Genomic DNA, 16,873 nt, shown 5'->3' on the forward strand with positions numbered 1-16,873 from the left:
TTTTTTTGGCTGCATGTGGGATATTAGTCCTCTGACCAGGGATTGAACCCATACCTTCTGCATTGGAAGCACAGAGTCTTAGTCACTGGACCACCAGGGACGTCCCAGCCTTCTTTGATATATGACACATTTGGTGGTCCCTAAAAGTCTTCTTAGATACAGGATTCTGAAACACACTTTAGATACCCTTCCATATACTGTGTAGGGGCATCTGCTCCCAACATGAAAACCTGGAATAACAGTGGTTATCACAACAGCTGCTTATGATTAGAAGCTCTTTAAGTGTCAAATATAATAAGGGTAATTACTCAAAGCTGTCATCTTGATTGTCTGAGGCAATCAAACCCAAAGCAGTGGCTTTTCCCCAGGAGGGTTGGTAGCAGAATTCAAACCTAGAAGTCACTTAAACTGAAGGTCTTCTTGAAAGGAAACTGTGGGTGCCATTCCCAGGGGGAGTGACAGCCACATGCAGTGTGGCCTGTGGAGGGCTGTCTGGGAGGCTCCTTGACTGACACTGACGAAATCCACATGACCATAAGCGTATGCGCGTGTTCCCAGCCACCAGCCTGCCACGTGACAGCAGTATTTCAGGAGAAGAAAGCACATTAGCAGTAAATCGTTACACACTCTTTCTTTGCATTTGCATTGTACTTCCTTTTCAAAGCATGCTCATTCACAATATTTCATTCAAGCCTCACGGCCACATGAGCATAAGATCTTGATGGGTGGATGAAGAGGCCAGCACTGGTAGGGCAGTCTTCCCAAGGCCATGGAGTCAGCAGTAGCACTTCTTGTTGTTTCATTTCAGGGGTTTCTCAGCTAGATTATGGTTATTAATACATAGGAGGCAAGGATTCTCCCCTAGCCTACTGTTGATCTAATTTTGTTTATAGTGTTTGTTTTATAAGTTTTAAATTTAGGTTTAGTAAATGAATCAGTATTTTTCCTTTTGGGTCTTGCATTTTGCTTATACATGCTTTCCTTACCCTAGGGTGATAAGCATACTCTTCTGCACTCTTTTTCTCGGCCAAGCCACAAAGCTTGTGGGCTCTTAATTCCCTGACGTGCAAGCACGCTCAGTTGTGTTCAACTCTTTGCAACTCCATGGACTGTAGCCTGCCAGGCTCCTCTGCCCCTGGAATTTCCCAGGCAAGAGTACTGGAGTGGGTTGCCATTTCCTTCTCCAGGGCTTAATTCCCTGAGCAGGGATCAAACTCCAGACCCCATGAATGGAAGCCTAGAGCCCTAACCACTGAACCACCAGAGAATTCCTTCCTCTGCATTTTTGATATGAGTGCATGGTCACTGCTGGACTGTTTGTTCAATGGTCAGCACTATCACTCAAGGATGAATTCTAAGAAAGAAGGACCTATGTCTGTTTTAAAACCAATTATATCCCTAGAGCATATCATAGCCTAGTACCTCTGGCTCAAGAAATATTTTGAGTGGAAAAAAAATAAAAGAATTAAGGGGATACTATTTACGCGAGAACACAGATACCCCTGGAAGAAAATCAACATATGAAATTTGATTATTGTGAATTTTATTTTAATAATTCTGTATATAGTCTATTACATTTCACACTCAGTTTTGAATTCTGGGGATTGTCAACTTCTACAGCAATCCTAAAATAGTCATAAAATCCTAAATGTTGGAAGCAACTTTTAGGACCAGGGAGAAGTCCAACTTCTTGGTTGGTATGGCACCACCACCACCAACCTCCTATTCGGCTCTGCCCTGAGAAGAGGCTGTTTAGTGCATGTGCACAACGTCATTGGCACCAAGCCCTGCCCCAGGAGACCGGCACATGGCTTAAGAACATCCCCTACTGCTGGCCTTCTCTGGGTCTGAACCTGGTGGTAAGAGCCCCACTCTCCCAAAGCACCAACCCCAGGGTTTTCTGACATGTCTATTTTCTAAAAGTCCGGGTACTCTCTACTGCCTGCTTGCCTTTCTTCACTGTAAAACTGTTAAGTATTTGGGGATGACATCAAATTATTTTGATTGGGTCCATTTCAGATATATGCTAACCTCAACTAGGCCCTTGCTACTTGTTTACCACTCTTTTTATCCATTTTTTTTAAACCTTCCTGCTACATTTTCCTAAGTGCTAATTAAACATTTTGTCTGTTGTTAAGCTCCAAACCCTGAGGCTACCCCGGCCTCCAAATTATACTGAGCTTATGGGTTCTCTTAAAATTTCTTGTCTTATGTATAACTGAATCACCTTGCTGTGCACATGAAATATTTTAAGTCAACTGTATTTAAATAAATGGAGAAGGAAATGGCAACCCACTCCAGTGATCTTGCCTGGAGAATCCCATGGACGGAGCCTGGTGGGCTATAGTCCATGGGGTCGCAAGAGTTGGACATGACTTAGCGACTAAACCACCACCATACTTAAATAAAATATATATGCTAAAAAAAGAAAAGATTTCTTGTTTTTAATATCAAAACCCTCTCTTGTATTTGCTACTATTAACAACTTGGAGGAAAAAATATCCCTCTTTCTATGAGTAAACCTCCACATGTGCTCTTGATTGAATTCGGCTTTCTTGTTCAAATTTCCTTTTCTAGGCAGTTTTGTCTTCTCTGACTTCTAACAAGTTTATGGCTTCCTGGGGGGCAGGTGGAGGGGTGGGGCAGGCAGGAAGCTGCTTGTACTCTAATTTGGCCTCTGAAATTGTGTTGTCATCATCTCTTTATCAAATGTCTTGGCCGTTCATGTCTCTTAATTCTTTAATTCCTACTCATTCTTCAACCTACTGCAAGTGGCTTTCAGTACCTCCTCTGTATTAAAACCAGTCCCTTAAAGATCATTACTGATCACCTACCAATAAAATTTAATAGCAGCCCACCACCCAAAGTTTCCTTCCTCTCTCATTTATGCAAATAAAATGGCAGGCAGTATGCTAAGCCCTGGGAACATGTGGACAAAAAGAAAGAAAACATTATTCAGGGTACAAAAGGTACCAAGGACCACCAAAATTTGAGAGCAAGCTTCAAGGAGCAGATTACCAGGCTGAAGATGAGATTGGTGTGGATATTCCAAGTTGAGAGAATGGAAATGCATGGAACAGACAGTCTTGTGAAACACAGAATATCACTATGCTCTGGGGAGAAGTCACTGGGTACCACCCTAGCAAAACTTAAACTTCATTAGGAACGTGTTGGGAGTGGGGGTTTTGGAAAGTTTTGAAGGGAAGTGACATGACCCACTTTAGCTGCTCTAAATCACAGGTGCCAGCTTTGTTGACAATTAATCATCAGCCCCACATCCTGCCACCCTTTCCTCTGCATCACAGTTCTCAGATTCCCTTCAACAGGATCCCAGGCTAGGCCCTGCTGATAAGAGGCCCAAAAGTGAAATCTGAAAGGTGAGAAAGAAAAAGTTTTACTCCTAGATCAGCAGCTATGGGCAGGTCACTGGCCACTGGCAAACACGGGGTTTTGGGAGCTACTTCCCACAGCCACCTGAGAATCCCAACATAGCACTGCAGTCAGTTGAGAGGGAGCTCTTGGGTGAAGGCTTTCCTCGGACCCCAGCATGTCCAGATCTCCTGCAAGCCAGTGAGGTTCTCCTAGCCTTTCCTCTCCCAGCCTTCCTGGGGGTTGTGAAACCCCTGGTTTCCTGACGAAAGCCTCACACAGGATGCCATTTTGAGTAAGTCTTGCCTAGAAACAGTCCTGCATTCCCCCCAGGTTTCTATCTCACTTCTCCCCACTATAAAGATGATTCCAAAACTATACTTTCTACCTCTGGCCTTTCCTCTTAAGTTCTGCATCCAAATTTCCATCTATTTCCTGGACACTTCCATCTTGATGACCTGCTGAAACCTCAAACTCAACACATTCAATAAAAATCACCTTCTTTTCAAACTAGTTCCTTTTCACTAGTCCACAGTTCTTTTAAGCACAATGCAGTTATTTATTCCAACTATTGGCTGCAAACCACAGCCATACTAGATTTTACTCTCACTCAGGTAAACATTTATTGAGAGGCTACTATGTGCCAGGCCCTTTGCTAAGTGCTGGGACCAGCATGGCTAACAGGTAGAGATGGGGACCTCCCTGGTGGTCCAGTGGTTAAGACTATGCACTTCCACTGAAGGGGCGGCAGGTTCAATCCCTGGTCAGGGAACTAAGATCCCACATGCCACTCGGTATGGCCTAAACAAACAAACAGGTAGATGTGTTCCTTCCTCTCAGAACTTACAGTCTAGGGGAAACTTCTAGAAACTTCAACATGTTTCCGCCCCCCCCCCCCCCCCCCAGATTTTTTTAATCCTTAACCTGTCACTTGGAAAAATTCAAGATTCTTAAATATCTTTTGAATTATTGCCCCTTCTCATCTTCTCAACCCCTTATCAATCAGTAACCTTCACCTGGACTATTTCTCTTTTTCTCTAGCTAGACCTTTTATTGTATCGTGGACTTTCCTATGTTTTGATGGAACACACATACCTTATTTCATAGAAAATTTCAAGTGGTCATCAACAGTCCCTTTGAGGCAAAACCCCAGACTCTTGGGGTTTTCCATTAACCTAAAGAATCCCACTTCAGTGTCTCTCCCATCTTCATCATTCCTGCCTCAGGCTGTGTATTTACAAAGTACAGTCTTATAATGTCTCTCTCCTAAAACAGAAACTGGAAACAGGCTCATTTCCAACAAAATCAGAGTCCAGGACTCTTGCAGGCCTTCTTTCTCACAAGTCCCCTGCATAAACCCAGGTTCCTTCCAAACTGAGATGCAGTCCCTAAACATGGCCTATGCAACCTCATCACAAAGCCTTTCTTTGCTCAGGCTGTCCCCCCACCCAAGTCTTAGTTTATCCAAAGCTCGTATTTCTTTGAGCTAGTTTGATTATTTCATACATTAGACATTCATATCCAGGCTTAGTTTTTAATTTTGTTTTTTGGAGGGTGGCATATGAGATCTCATTTCCCTGACTGGGGATTGAACCTGTGCCCCCAGCAATGGAAGCACGAAGACCACCAGAGAAGTCCATAGTCTTAGGGTTGACTATCCAAAATTTTTCAGAGTAAAAGAACAGGAATCACCTTATCTTTGTACCTCCTGAAGCACCTGGCATAATGCCCAGCCCAAAGTAGATGTTTGAAAATGTTAGACTTAAGTATGCTCAAATTTCTCCTTTACATCTCAGTCTCAGTTTGGTCCTTCATTGTTTTTCCTCTCCTACATAACTGCCCTTCAAATATTTGAAAACAATTACCTTGTTCATTTTTCTTATCTGCCCCAAATCCAGGAGGTACTGGCTAACTTGGTAGTCTATGTAAACAAAACTCAACAGAAGCACAACATAGTCAAGAAGTCCCTCAGCGTTCTATTTCCCAATCAACCTTTGACTCACACTCTATGATTTGGGACAAGAAGTATCTCTTCACACCCTTTATTTCACCACCACTTTGCTAAAATAAGGAAGAAAAATAAAACAAGGGGGAAGTAGATAATTCCATCCTTATCTTAGTCATTTTACAAATATAAACAAGAAAGGTGGCAAAGCACTTGGAGCTTCAGAACAGAAATGGAGTATGAGCAAAGTAATGGATAAATGTAGCTGAGAAAGGGTAACAATGAGCTTTAGCTCTGCTATTAAATGTGACCCAGGACAAAACTCAACTTCTTTTTGCATATTAAAGAGACTGATAAAAGCCAGGGAATTCACACTACTGAAACATTATATATATATATATATGTATGTATATAAACCCTCTGGGCTGTATATAATCTTCTGGACCTTAGGTTAGGTATTTTATTAATAGTATCTCAGTTTTGCAAATACTAAAGCTGAAAACAAAAATACCCCAAAGATTATTGTTTCTCTTTGTTGTTGTTCAGTGGCTCAGTCATGTCTCTTTGCAACCCCATGGACTGCAGCATGCCAGGCTTCCCCGTTCACCATCTCCCAGGCCTTGTTCAAACTCATATCCACTGACTCAGTGATGCCATCCAACCATCTCATCCTCTGTCATTCCCTTCTCCTCCTGCCTTCAATCTTTCCCAGCATCAGGGTCTTTTCTAGAGTTGGCTCTTTGCATGTTTCTCTTTAAATTCTCTTATTTATGAGCCTTAGTTTTAACCCTGCTGCTGCTAAGTCGCTTCAGTTGTGTCCGACTCTGTGCAACCCCATAGACGGCACCCACCAGGCTCCCCCGTCCCTGGGATTCTCCAGGCAAGAACACTGGAGTGGGTTGCCATTTCCTTCTCCAATGCATGAAAGTGAAAAGTGAAAGTGAAGTCGCTCAGTCGTGTCTGACTCTTCGTGATCCCATGGACCGCAGCCTACCAGGCTCCTCCATCCATAGGATTTTCCAGGCAAGAGTACTGGAGTGGGGTGCCATTGCCTTCTCCGAGTTTTAACCCAGCCTACCTACCACAAATATTCTATTTGAACTACTAACCTCTGTTGGTCATATATACCACTCCCATCGGCTCTGGAGGGAAGCTGTGGAAGGAAGTGCAAGGACTCCACTTACAAACACCTGCGGACACACTGAGTTTCCTCCAGAGACGGAGCAAAGCGCCGAATGCTTTAGAATGGCCAATTCTTATGAGATGTGCCTTGAACATTTGGGCCAATGTTTACGTTCATGCTCAAATTATTTGGGTTACCACCAATAGAAACTGTTATCTTACCCTTTAAAGGGATTTTCCCCCCATAATCATGTACTCATTTCTTTAAATCAATTTGTTCAGTGGCAATTTTAGAAATGAATTTTCAAAGGCAGTTCCTTCTGGTAGGAAATTGCCTACATGTCTAAAAGCTATGTCTAGACTAAGTTAATAATGTGTTAAGCACAAGGAATTGAGTACTGATTTTTGTGACAAAATAAGTATTTGGTTTTTAAAGAATTCACGTTAACGTCCTCAGTCATCTTTCACTTGGATAGATCGCTTGAGTGGAAATAGCCATATCTGACAAAGGATACGTTTCAAGATTATGTTTAAGGAATATAAGCTGTCAACTTTTTAAAGTTTACATACCCTAAATATAATAAGGACCTTAAATCAAATGATGATGGTAAAAACTTGAACTTGAATAACATGTGCAATGGATGCCATGTCTTTAAATTCAGGCAGGTGGTGAAGAGTGCTAACTGCATTCAGCTTTATAACTGCATTATGGGTTGTCATGGCATAATCCTTGTGGAAACACACTGTTGACACTTATTACTTGTTCACAAAATATAATTCATATAGCGCTAAGGGTAGGCTATTTCCTCCTCTGCAATTTCTAGAATTGCTCTAACTCAGTGTAGCCTAGAAAATGACCCACATCCATCTGACTTGCTATGTCCCCTAAAACTGCAGTAAATGTGGACATCTAGATTAAAATTTTAACCATTAAAAAAATCCCCTGTATGACGAGCTTTGGGAAAACAAACTAATGATTGTAAATCAAAAGAGCTTCAATGGAAAAGAGGATATTAAAAAGAGAGAAACCACTTCAAGGTCAACAAAACAAACGTGGGCAGGTGCCATTCAAACAATATATACACATGTATGTACAACATGGTGGCTAGTGCTTGTTCCTCCACTTGACTGCCTAAAAAAACTACGCCGATTAGCTTATAAAATCAGAGCACAAAACTGGACTAAGATGGCAGATTAAACCTACATACTTAACTTAAAATTAGAATAAAGAAAAAAGCAGGGAGACCCTGACAGGAGACGACAGAGCAAAATGCGGTGACCAAGAAAGCAGTGGTTTGAGTCACCTGGCTGATGAGAAACTTCACGCTAGCAGCAGGGAATGCTAAGACCCAACACAATTCACACCACAGAACCCTCCAGGGCACAGACTGACCATGCCAGGTGCCCTGAGAACCACGGATAAAATGTGTGGGGCGGAGGTAAAATAAAGCTTACTGAGAAAGCTGTTTCAAGAAGTTAGTTCCCTAGATTCAGTCCCCCACTCCACACCATAGTGCAACCACACATTTCTTAACTGGGCAGATATTTACTTGGAGACAGTCTCTGGAGAGAAAAGGACTGAAAGCAAGGATGAAGTAAACATACTCATAATGAATACAGAGACCCCCATAGCATCTCTGGCCTCAGACCCTCTCCCCGTGGCCAGCCATCATGAGACTCTTCTTTAGACAATCTGACCAGCCCAGGAGAAAAAGCCCAAAGACAGTGACAATAGGTCTTTCCCAACAGAGCCCCTCCAGACCTTCCCAAAGTGAAGTTCAAAGCTGGCATGCCTTCGTGTTTACAAAACTTCCTGTCAGCTTTTTAGTCTTATTCATGAGCGGATATCAAGAGTTACCAGGATCTGCGAAGTCTCTAATACGAAAGACAGAGATCAGAGCAAACAAAGAGGTAAAACCAATGGGGAGGAACAGAAACAATGCAAGAAGACAACTGTACGTATAAACAAACTCGAGGTAAAGTTTCCTAGAAAGAGCAAAAGACCAAGTTGGCAAATTGGAAAAAAAAGGAGAAAGTCCAGAATAAGGGCATTTTTAGAAAGGAAGAGCAGAGAAAATAACTGCAAGAAATTCACTCATGAAATAAAATTTCCTAGAATTGAAGGACATGAGTCACCAGGTTTTAAAAACCTAGTGTGTATCCACTGTGTTCAGCATAGACCCATACCAAGGAACACAGAAGACAATGTCTACGAGCTTCCAGAGAGAGAGAGAGAGAGAGAGAGAGAGAGAGAGACAAAAGGATTACATACGAGTGGCTTTGGATTTAACAGTAATACTGGAAGCAAGAAGACAAGAGAGTAAGGCCTTCAAAGTTCTAAAGGAAAAAATATCTTCTATCCACCAAACTATCAACTGAAACAGTATTTTCAGGTATGCAAAATACTAAAATAGTTATTTCCCACATGCATTTCTCAAGGAGTTTCTGGAAGATGTCACTCCAACAAAATTAGAGGAAAAAAGACCAAAAGATATGGCATATAGGAATACAGGGGGAAAAAGACCCAAGAAAGGAAAGAGGTAAAGGAAACACTAGGACTGTCAGCAGTGCATCAGATCTAAGAATTGTGAGCCCACAGACAGACATTGAGGGCTGTCAGTACCAAGATTTCTATTGCTGTTATGCCAACAGACCGCCTAAATTGGTTTGGTCCAGATTCTTTTTTGCACTTATCTGATTTTGACCAAATCTTATAAAATTTATTTTCTCCCCTCCATGCCCTGGTAAATTGATCCTGACGTGTCTTTTAAACCACCCCATTCCCATAGGTTGGGCTTTGATCAACTCCAGAGGACTGGAGGGAAACCACAGAGAGCTTGGACACAGGAAACAGAGAGCAGACTACTCCATCAGAGTCTCTGCCAGACGCCCAGGGTCAGGCTCATGGCAGCCCTGTCAGATGCCCCGCTGGCATCCCTTTTCCAGGACTCACTCATGACCTTGCAGTCTTCCCCAGAACTGGCTTTCATAAATTATCAGAGAAACTAAAGCCAGACTATGACCTAGAGAATCTGTTCAATTTATCTTCTAAAACCCTGGATCTGATACTGATAATACTGCTCTTCCTTACACATTTAGGTTTTGGTTTTCAACTTAAGCTTTTTAAAAAATGAGGGAGGAGGGTTCAGGATGGGGAACACATGTATACCTGTGGCAGATTCATTTTGATATATGGCAAAACCAATACAATATTGTAAAGTTAAATTAAATTAAATTAAAAAAAATAAAATAAAAAATGAAACAATGCATTATTCAGGGATACGTATGTCATGGCAAGACTTTAAAAAGAAAGATTAGCACAGATATCAAGATCATGGTTCTGTTGATGGGAAGGAAAGAAAATTGGAAAGGGAGAGATAGGAGGTCTTTCAAGATATTGTAGTTCTATTTCTAACTGAGGTGGTAAGCATATAGGGTTTTATTATTCTTTAAATGGTATTTATATATTTTATAAGGTCTTCCGTATATATGATTCATTAAGCATATACACAATCATAGCATAGCCATGCAAAATAGAATTGCCCTCCTTTTACATTTTTATTGATATACCAACCCCCCTGGCCCGAATGCCCCAAAGCCTTGATTATAATTCATGACTACCTGATATTACTTGTGTATTGGGCCACCACTCTGCAGCACAAAGTAAAGATTTAGGCAACTGGAAGATGTAGGCAACTGAAGTAAAGCTTACAGACCAAAGAAAGCCTACAGCCTATATAGTCTTCTCCTATCACAGGTTACATTGTGGTTAATTTTTTAAAACACAATTTGCTGTTTACCCAGTCATATCTACTTGTGGTGACATGTATTTGAGACAATCTGCTTCACATTCTTCAAAGATTGTTAAAAAAACTTTTTGGTATCAAATTGAAGTACAGATTAAAGGTAAGAAGGCCAATCAACCTGAAAAAACCAGAACGTAAAATCTCAAAAGATCTACTTAATTCATCCCACAAAGATCTGCTTAATGGAGGTAGCTGGAAATATACCAACTCCAGCTTTGGACTTCTGAATGTAACCCAAATCACGCAGATTTCTAGCAACCTCATCCTCATCATTGGTCAGTGGTGTGACTCTCCCTCTTAGGTCCTCCCTAGAACAGTTGGTCACGAAAGACATCTCTGTGGGTTTCCTGCATCGGTGTTTCCGATCTCTTTCCTCTTTCCCATCGTAGCACGCACACGTGCTGCTACTTGGATGGCACCCTGCCTGCTGGTCCTGCCAGGTCTCCCCAAGACCACCACCATCTCAGCACGACACAGCCTATGTGCTCCTTTGCTGCACGAGAGGCTGCTCAGTTGGGAAGGTGTGGCCCACACAATGCAACAGCACAAAGAAGCATCTTCTACTGAAAGCCACTGGAAGAGGAACTCTTGAAGATGGGCTGGTCATCACACATGGCAACGCCTGACAATAAGATTAATTTTTTTTCTAGTTTCTTCTTTTAACCCGTCTTCCCTATTGTTGAAGATGTAAAAACCCATGGATACACCCGATGACTGTTACCACAAAATATTTCAAATTCACATGCAACAAAATGGAAAAACAAAAACAAGAACAACCCAAGGGTCATCATCAAGTTTTCTGTTTTATTTAAGATTTTAGTTTTAATTCTGAAGAAAGAGGTACATTTCCTTTTTTTTTTTAGTTTTAGCATCAGGTTATAACCAGGTTTCTGTTTTCTTTTCTCCTGTCTTTTCAATACTGCACAAACGTCCAGAAACTACAGGGTTAAGTAAAAGCTGCAGGCAAGGAGGTCAGAGATTTGCTCCTGATGGTGATCAGATGGCCCCAGAGCAGTGCTATCTCAGAGTGCCCTCAGTCAGGTGAATTTACGGTAAAAAGAAAAAAAGATTCTGACAGAGGAGAAAGATTGACAAAATCACTTATATTTCAGCTCTTATATATTATGCATAGGTATTAAATCTGTGAATACTTTTTTTCTTTAAAACATCTGAATTTATTTTAAATCTAAAGTCAAAATTTTTTCTCCTTTAAAAAAATCACTTCTCCCCTCCTTATAAACTCTTTAGCAACAGGCCAGTTACTACTACAGATCAATTTATCTTTCCATCAACTTCCAATAAATTCTTAAGCTTAACAACACAATCAAGTCCTCTCCATCAACTTTCCAAAATAATTAAAAATTAAATTAAAAGCATTTTCCCTGCAATAGTGATAAGCTGAATACAAGATGGATGCCAGGACCACTGCTTTCCCCCATGCATTTAGCAATCTCATTTCAACCTGGTTTTCAAACTTCTGCAGTTGATAATGCATTTACTTCACCTTTCCTAGAGATTAATCGTCATTTTCTGCTAAGCAGATTATATCATTATTATGCGCAACAGACAAACAGTAATTTTCTAAGTTTCAAGACTGCCCTTTGATTTTTTTTTTTCCTCCTTAAAAAGGCATTTTTAGAAAACATTCAACAGTGTCACTTGAATGTTGGATCAACAGAAACGTTTACAATTAAAAAAGAAAGATGGTTAATGACCCTGTGATCGCATTGCATCTGGGGGTAGGGAGAAAAAAAAAATTGATCAGGAACTGGATTCTTCAGAACGTAAGAGATGAGAAGGGAGCTGTGGGTGGGCTGAGAGGGAGAAAACAGGGGGGGACAAATCCTGCATTTTCTAATGGATTCCCCTCTTTCCCTAGTGGCGGTCCAGTGTTGAACTCTGTAATAAATCTGTGGGGGTTTTGCTGGGGGGTCTGAAGGCTGTCTGAAAGCCTGGGGGTGGGGAGTGAAAGCTGGAAGGGTTTGAAGGAGGAGGGTAGGGATTCCAACTGGCTCTGTGCAGAGGGATCTGTGTGCTGAAGGGGGCGCTGTGGTGGGTTTGTGACGGAGGGGCAGTGGGGCCGTCCATCTCTGTGAGGGCCTGAAGGGATTTTAGCCAGTGTGGAGGATTGTCATCTTGAAGAGAGTCTAAACTGTTTCCTGAAGATGCTGGAATACCTAAGGAGAGAAAACAAAACAAGAAGAAGATGGTGAGTCTGTGCAGAGAGAATAAGAAATTCATCAAACAAATATTTTAAGGTGCTTAGTTTATCCAATAAGAAATGCAATTTTCAACTCCTTCCAAATAAGATGTTCTCAGCCTTACGTTGCATTTATCCTCCACCCACAACAACCATGATTTATTGTCACACAAACCCACGTCTCCTCTTCAACTATACAGACATTATCCCCCCGTGTCAGAGAGGTGGAGTTGCAAAAACCAGTCCCCAAGATTGCATGACGGTATTTCCCAATTGTGCTTCTCCTTCTCTAGCAGGGATACACGGACCAGATAGCCTTATAATAGAGAGCTTTATGTTTTAAAGTGGAGTATGTTCCTTTAAGAGGATAAGTCGGATCCTTTTGTACTTTGAGACCTACAAAATACACGCATGCTGTCAGACGTGAGCACCTACTGACATCAAAGGAAGCAACCTAGGTACCAAATGCCTTATTACCCAACGAGGCCAACAGAGTTTACAACTGAGGCTACGTGACCCCAGAGGATCAAAGAAGCTGCCACACACTTGTGACTTTGGGGGAAGATTATGTTGACGAGACCTCTGCTTTTAGATCATCTGTGCTAAAAACCAAACGGGTGGCAGTCAGTGGAGCTGAAGGAGCGAGAAAGTTACCTGTGATGATGGCTGGGTCTGTCCAGCTGCCAGGGCGGTCCCAACTCGGGCTGTCGGTGGTGGCAGTGTTGGAGGCTGGTGCACTGTGGTTGGCGTTGGAGGGGGAGGAAGAATTGGGCAGTCCACCAAAGTTGATGTTAATGTTGGGTAGAAGTGCCCTTAGCCCGTCCTGCCATTCCTTCATATTTAAACTCTCTACAGAACTGCTGTTGTCTGGGAGATTTACCAACAAAAAAATGAAAGATAAAAAAAAAATAAAAAGCTGACGTTAGAAACATATGTTGTTCTTTTGTGGTTAAGTGGGAGAAGAATTATTCTTTCTTTATTGAGCATCTAGAATGGGTTGTCCTAGCAAGATAAACTTGGTTAGGATTTTGCTCATGAGCTCGGAGCCCCTGAAATCAGTGTGGAAAAACTTGCTCAAGAATCAGGAGAGGGAGCTTCTTGTCCTGACAGACGCTTCACCATTTGCTTATGTAAGCCAACAATCCAGTTTAAAGACTCATTGCTCCGGAGCATGATTTGGTTCCAGCTACATTACGAAGTTTCAGTTAGTGGGGCATGTAGCCAGCTGAGGTAATCTATGCTATACATAAAGCAAGCAAGCCTGTGAAGTTCAGGATTGTATTCTGAGCCCATCAAATGAAAAAAAAAAAAAAGCCATTTTATGAAAAGCAAACATAAGCCAATAGAAAAAAAATAAAGTTCTTCCTGATTATAAAACTGATCATGTATTTCAGAGGAGAAAGGCATAATGAATAGGCTTTAGAATCTGAAGAGAGTATTTTTCCATTAGTCACAAGGCCAAGGAGGCAGGGGCGAAGCTACCCTTTAAACGGAATCATTTCCAGTGGCCTGCCCACTCTGTCCTTACAGTTCTACCAATCATTCACAACACAAGACCTGGAGCCTTATGGTTAGTTCCCTGGCTCTATTTATAAATAGCATCAAATATGATAAGATGCTATCAAGATAAAAAGGCTTTCATAAATTGTGACTAAACTCACTGGATCTGCTACCATCCAGAATCCACATGGCATGTAACTAATTGCTTGGGGGGAGGGGAAGGGTAAAGTGTAATTACTACTTAGAATAACTGTCTTATTGAGACTAGGACGGTAGGTCAAACTACGAACTGCAGTTCTTGAGAAGAGCACAGAAAATTGAGTTCTACAGAACTGATGAGAAATCACCATTAATGATGATGATGATGACAATGACACTTCATCAGGTACAGTCTAGGCTATTTGGTGAATTTAGTTTTCTTTTTATAATTTTTCCTTTGCCCTAATCACTGACCTATGCTAAATTAAAATGTTTCAGTCAGCGAAGCTTTTAACCCTACTGACGTTATTTATAAGAAGACAGAAACTACAACCAAATTCAGCAAGTCATCTCTGAATTTACTAAAATGAAGACGCAATCTACACCGTACGAGTCAGTAGAAAGGAAAGTAAACTCTTCAAACAAAATTTCCAATTCACCATCAGTGTAATTCCCTAAGGCTCACCCTTCTATTTGCTTCCTACCTCATACTCACACTGTGTTGCATAATTCACAAAGCACTCTCAAAGTCATTATTTCATTTGATGCTCATGTTGTGAGGTATGCAGAGCAGGAGGAATAGCGTGCATTTAACAGATAAAGAAACAGACTCTAGAATAATTTGTCCAAGTCACATAACTTATATAGTCAACACTTGAAAGCCAGACCTTATCTGAGATTTTTTTTTTTAAGTAACACCAAGCTCTAGATTTTGTATAGACTATTTATTTGCCTTGTATTTGTATAGACTATTATTTAGCTTTTTAACAAGTTAAATGCTTAAGGCAAATTCCAGGGGCTGTGAGACCCATGATGAAAAGGAAGCAAAAAAACACAGAAACATTATAGAATGTCCATCAGTCATGACTTGCAGAAGAAATATTTCACTAAAGGAACAAACGAGACTTGGCAGCCAGGGTGAAAAAATTCTCATCGACAACACAACCAGCAGTCTCCTCTTGACTCCAACTGCATGAGGCATTAACAAAATCACACTAATAAAGTCCTAGAACACTCTCAATTACAAGGTTTGGTGGCTACGGCACATTCTAACCTGTAAAGCAGTCACACTGTCAGACTGAATAACTTAACTTGGTTTCAGTTCAGTTCAGTTCAGTCGCTCAGTCGTGTCCGACTCTTTGCGACCCCATGAACCGCAGCACACCAGGCCTCCCTGTCCATCACCAACTCCCAGAGTCCACCCAAACCCATGTCCATTGAGTCGGTGATGCCATCCAACCATCTCACCCTCTGTCATCCCCTTCTCTTGCCCTCAATCTTTCCCAGTATCAGGGTCTTTTCCAATGAGTCAGCTCTTCTCATCAGGTGGCCAAAGTATTGGAGTTTCAGCTGCAACATCAGTCTTTCCAATGAACACCCAGGACTGATCTCCTTTAGGATGGACTGGTTCGATCTCCTCACAGTCCAAGGGACTCTCAAGGTTTCAGTTAACTAAAAATGGAATTCTAAATAAGGAAAACTTCACAGGAAGGGAAAAAAAATCTCCCCAATATAAAAAGGTGATGTACAACTACATGGGAAAACTTTAAGGAAGATTAATGCCCTTGAACTTTAGGTAGCCAAACTCAACAAGAAGCCTATTAAGATAAACTGAGGTTCCCTCTTCTACTACACAGGGAAAAAGAAAAGAAAAACAAACACACACCCTTAACTTAGTAAAAACCCATCTTCTCCTTACTTTTGCTTTACATTTAGTGAAAGCTGGAACTAAGGAACTCTGCATTAACAGAATAACATTTGCAACTATATAAAGTTTATCTGAAAATTAGTATTACAATAAAATCAAAGACATCTGCTCACAGGCAGGAGCTATATGGGAACTTTCTGTACTCCACTCAATTTTGCTGTGAACTTAAAAAGTCCTCTAAAAAATAACATCTATTTTCTTTGATTTTAGGGTAATGATCAAGCAAGAGTATGTTGGCCAAAGACACTCACAGATGGCACATGATATAGAAACAACGAGGAACTTAGATCCTCCCAAGGTGAACTATGATTATAAAATACCTTGGGAAATAAATTGGCTAGTTTATAACTCTTACAATCTTGCCAAAAAACAAAGTCATGTACGTGCCTAGACATCATGGGAGCCTGACAGCATGGCTGGCTGGCTTGCAGTGAAGTTGCAAGTGTCACAAGAAGTGGACTGACATCCTTAGCTCAGGGTACGGGACCACTCTTCTCAGCTGCTTGCAAAAAGTTTTCTTCACTGTTTTCTCTACTATTGCTATGCCAAGTGCTGGCACAAAGAAAGACCAAGAAAAAGGAAATCAGATAAATCCATCCAAACTTCAACAGCCACACCTGTAATTACCTACTCTACCTCCCTGCCCACATTCCCACCCCACCTCTGGCCCAAATCTTTTCTGGCTGAGAGGGCTTCTGGTAATTCCATTCCTTGCAATACACAGGGCAGATGAACCTCGGCACAACTGACATTCAGGAGAAATGACAGTTCGTTTCTCGTCATGCAGGGGCTGTCCTCTGCCCTGTAGGTGTTTAGCAGCACTGCTGGATGCTAGTAGCTCCTGTGCACAACACCCCCACCCCCCCACCGCCAATTCTGACAATGAGAAATGTCTCCAGACATTGCCAAATAGCTACTGGGGTGTGGAGAGGCAAAATTATCCCTTGTTGACAACCACTGACACAAAGGAAGTTGATTCCTTTGTTTCTAGGACTCTAAATAATTCCATTCGAATACATATTTCC

General features: G+C 41.5%; 1 protein-coding gene across 7 annotated transcripts in view; it reads right to left on the bottom strand.

The window, feature by feature from the left end:
• Positions 1 to 11,026: 11,026 nt before the first annotated feature.
• CNOT4 (CCR4-NOT transcription complex subunit 4) overlaps positions 11,027 to 16,873 on the bottom strand; it is a 153,299-nt gene continuing 147,452 nt past the window's right edge. For 5 of the 7 annotated variants that reach the window (XM_059885717.1, XM_005205770.5, XM_005205769.5 and 2 more), the window contains 2 exons: positions 13,097 to 13,309; positions 11,027 to 12,419 (listed from right to left, as the gene is read on the bottom strand). In XM_059885717.1, the coding sequence (XP_059741700.1) occupies positions 12,118 to 12,419; positions 13,097 to 13,309 (515 nt within the window). In that variant the 3' untranslated portion in view covers positions 11,027 to 12,117. 7 annotated transcript variants of the gene reach the window in all.

This window comes from Bos taurus, chromosome 4 (assembly GCF_002263795.3).
Source record: "Bos taurus isolate L1 Dominette 01449 registration number 42190680 breed Hereford chromosome 4, ARS-UCD2.0, whole genome shotgun sequence".
Lineage (NCBI taxonomy): Eukaryota > Metazoa > Chordata > Mammalia > Artiodactyla > Bovidae > Bos > Bos taurus.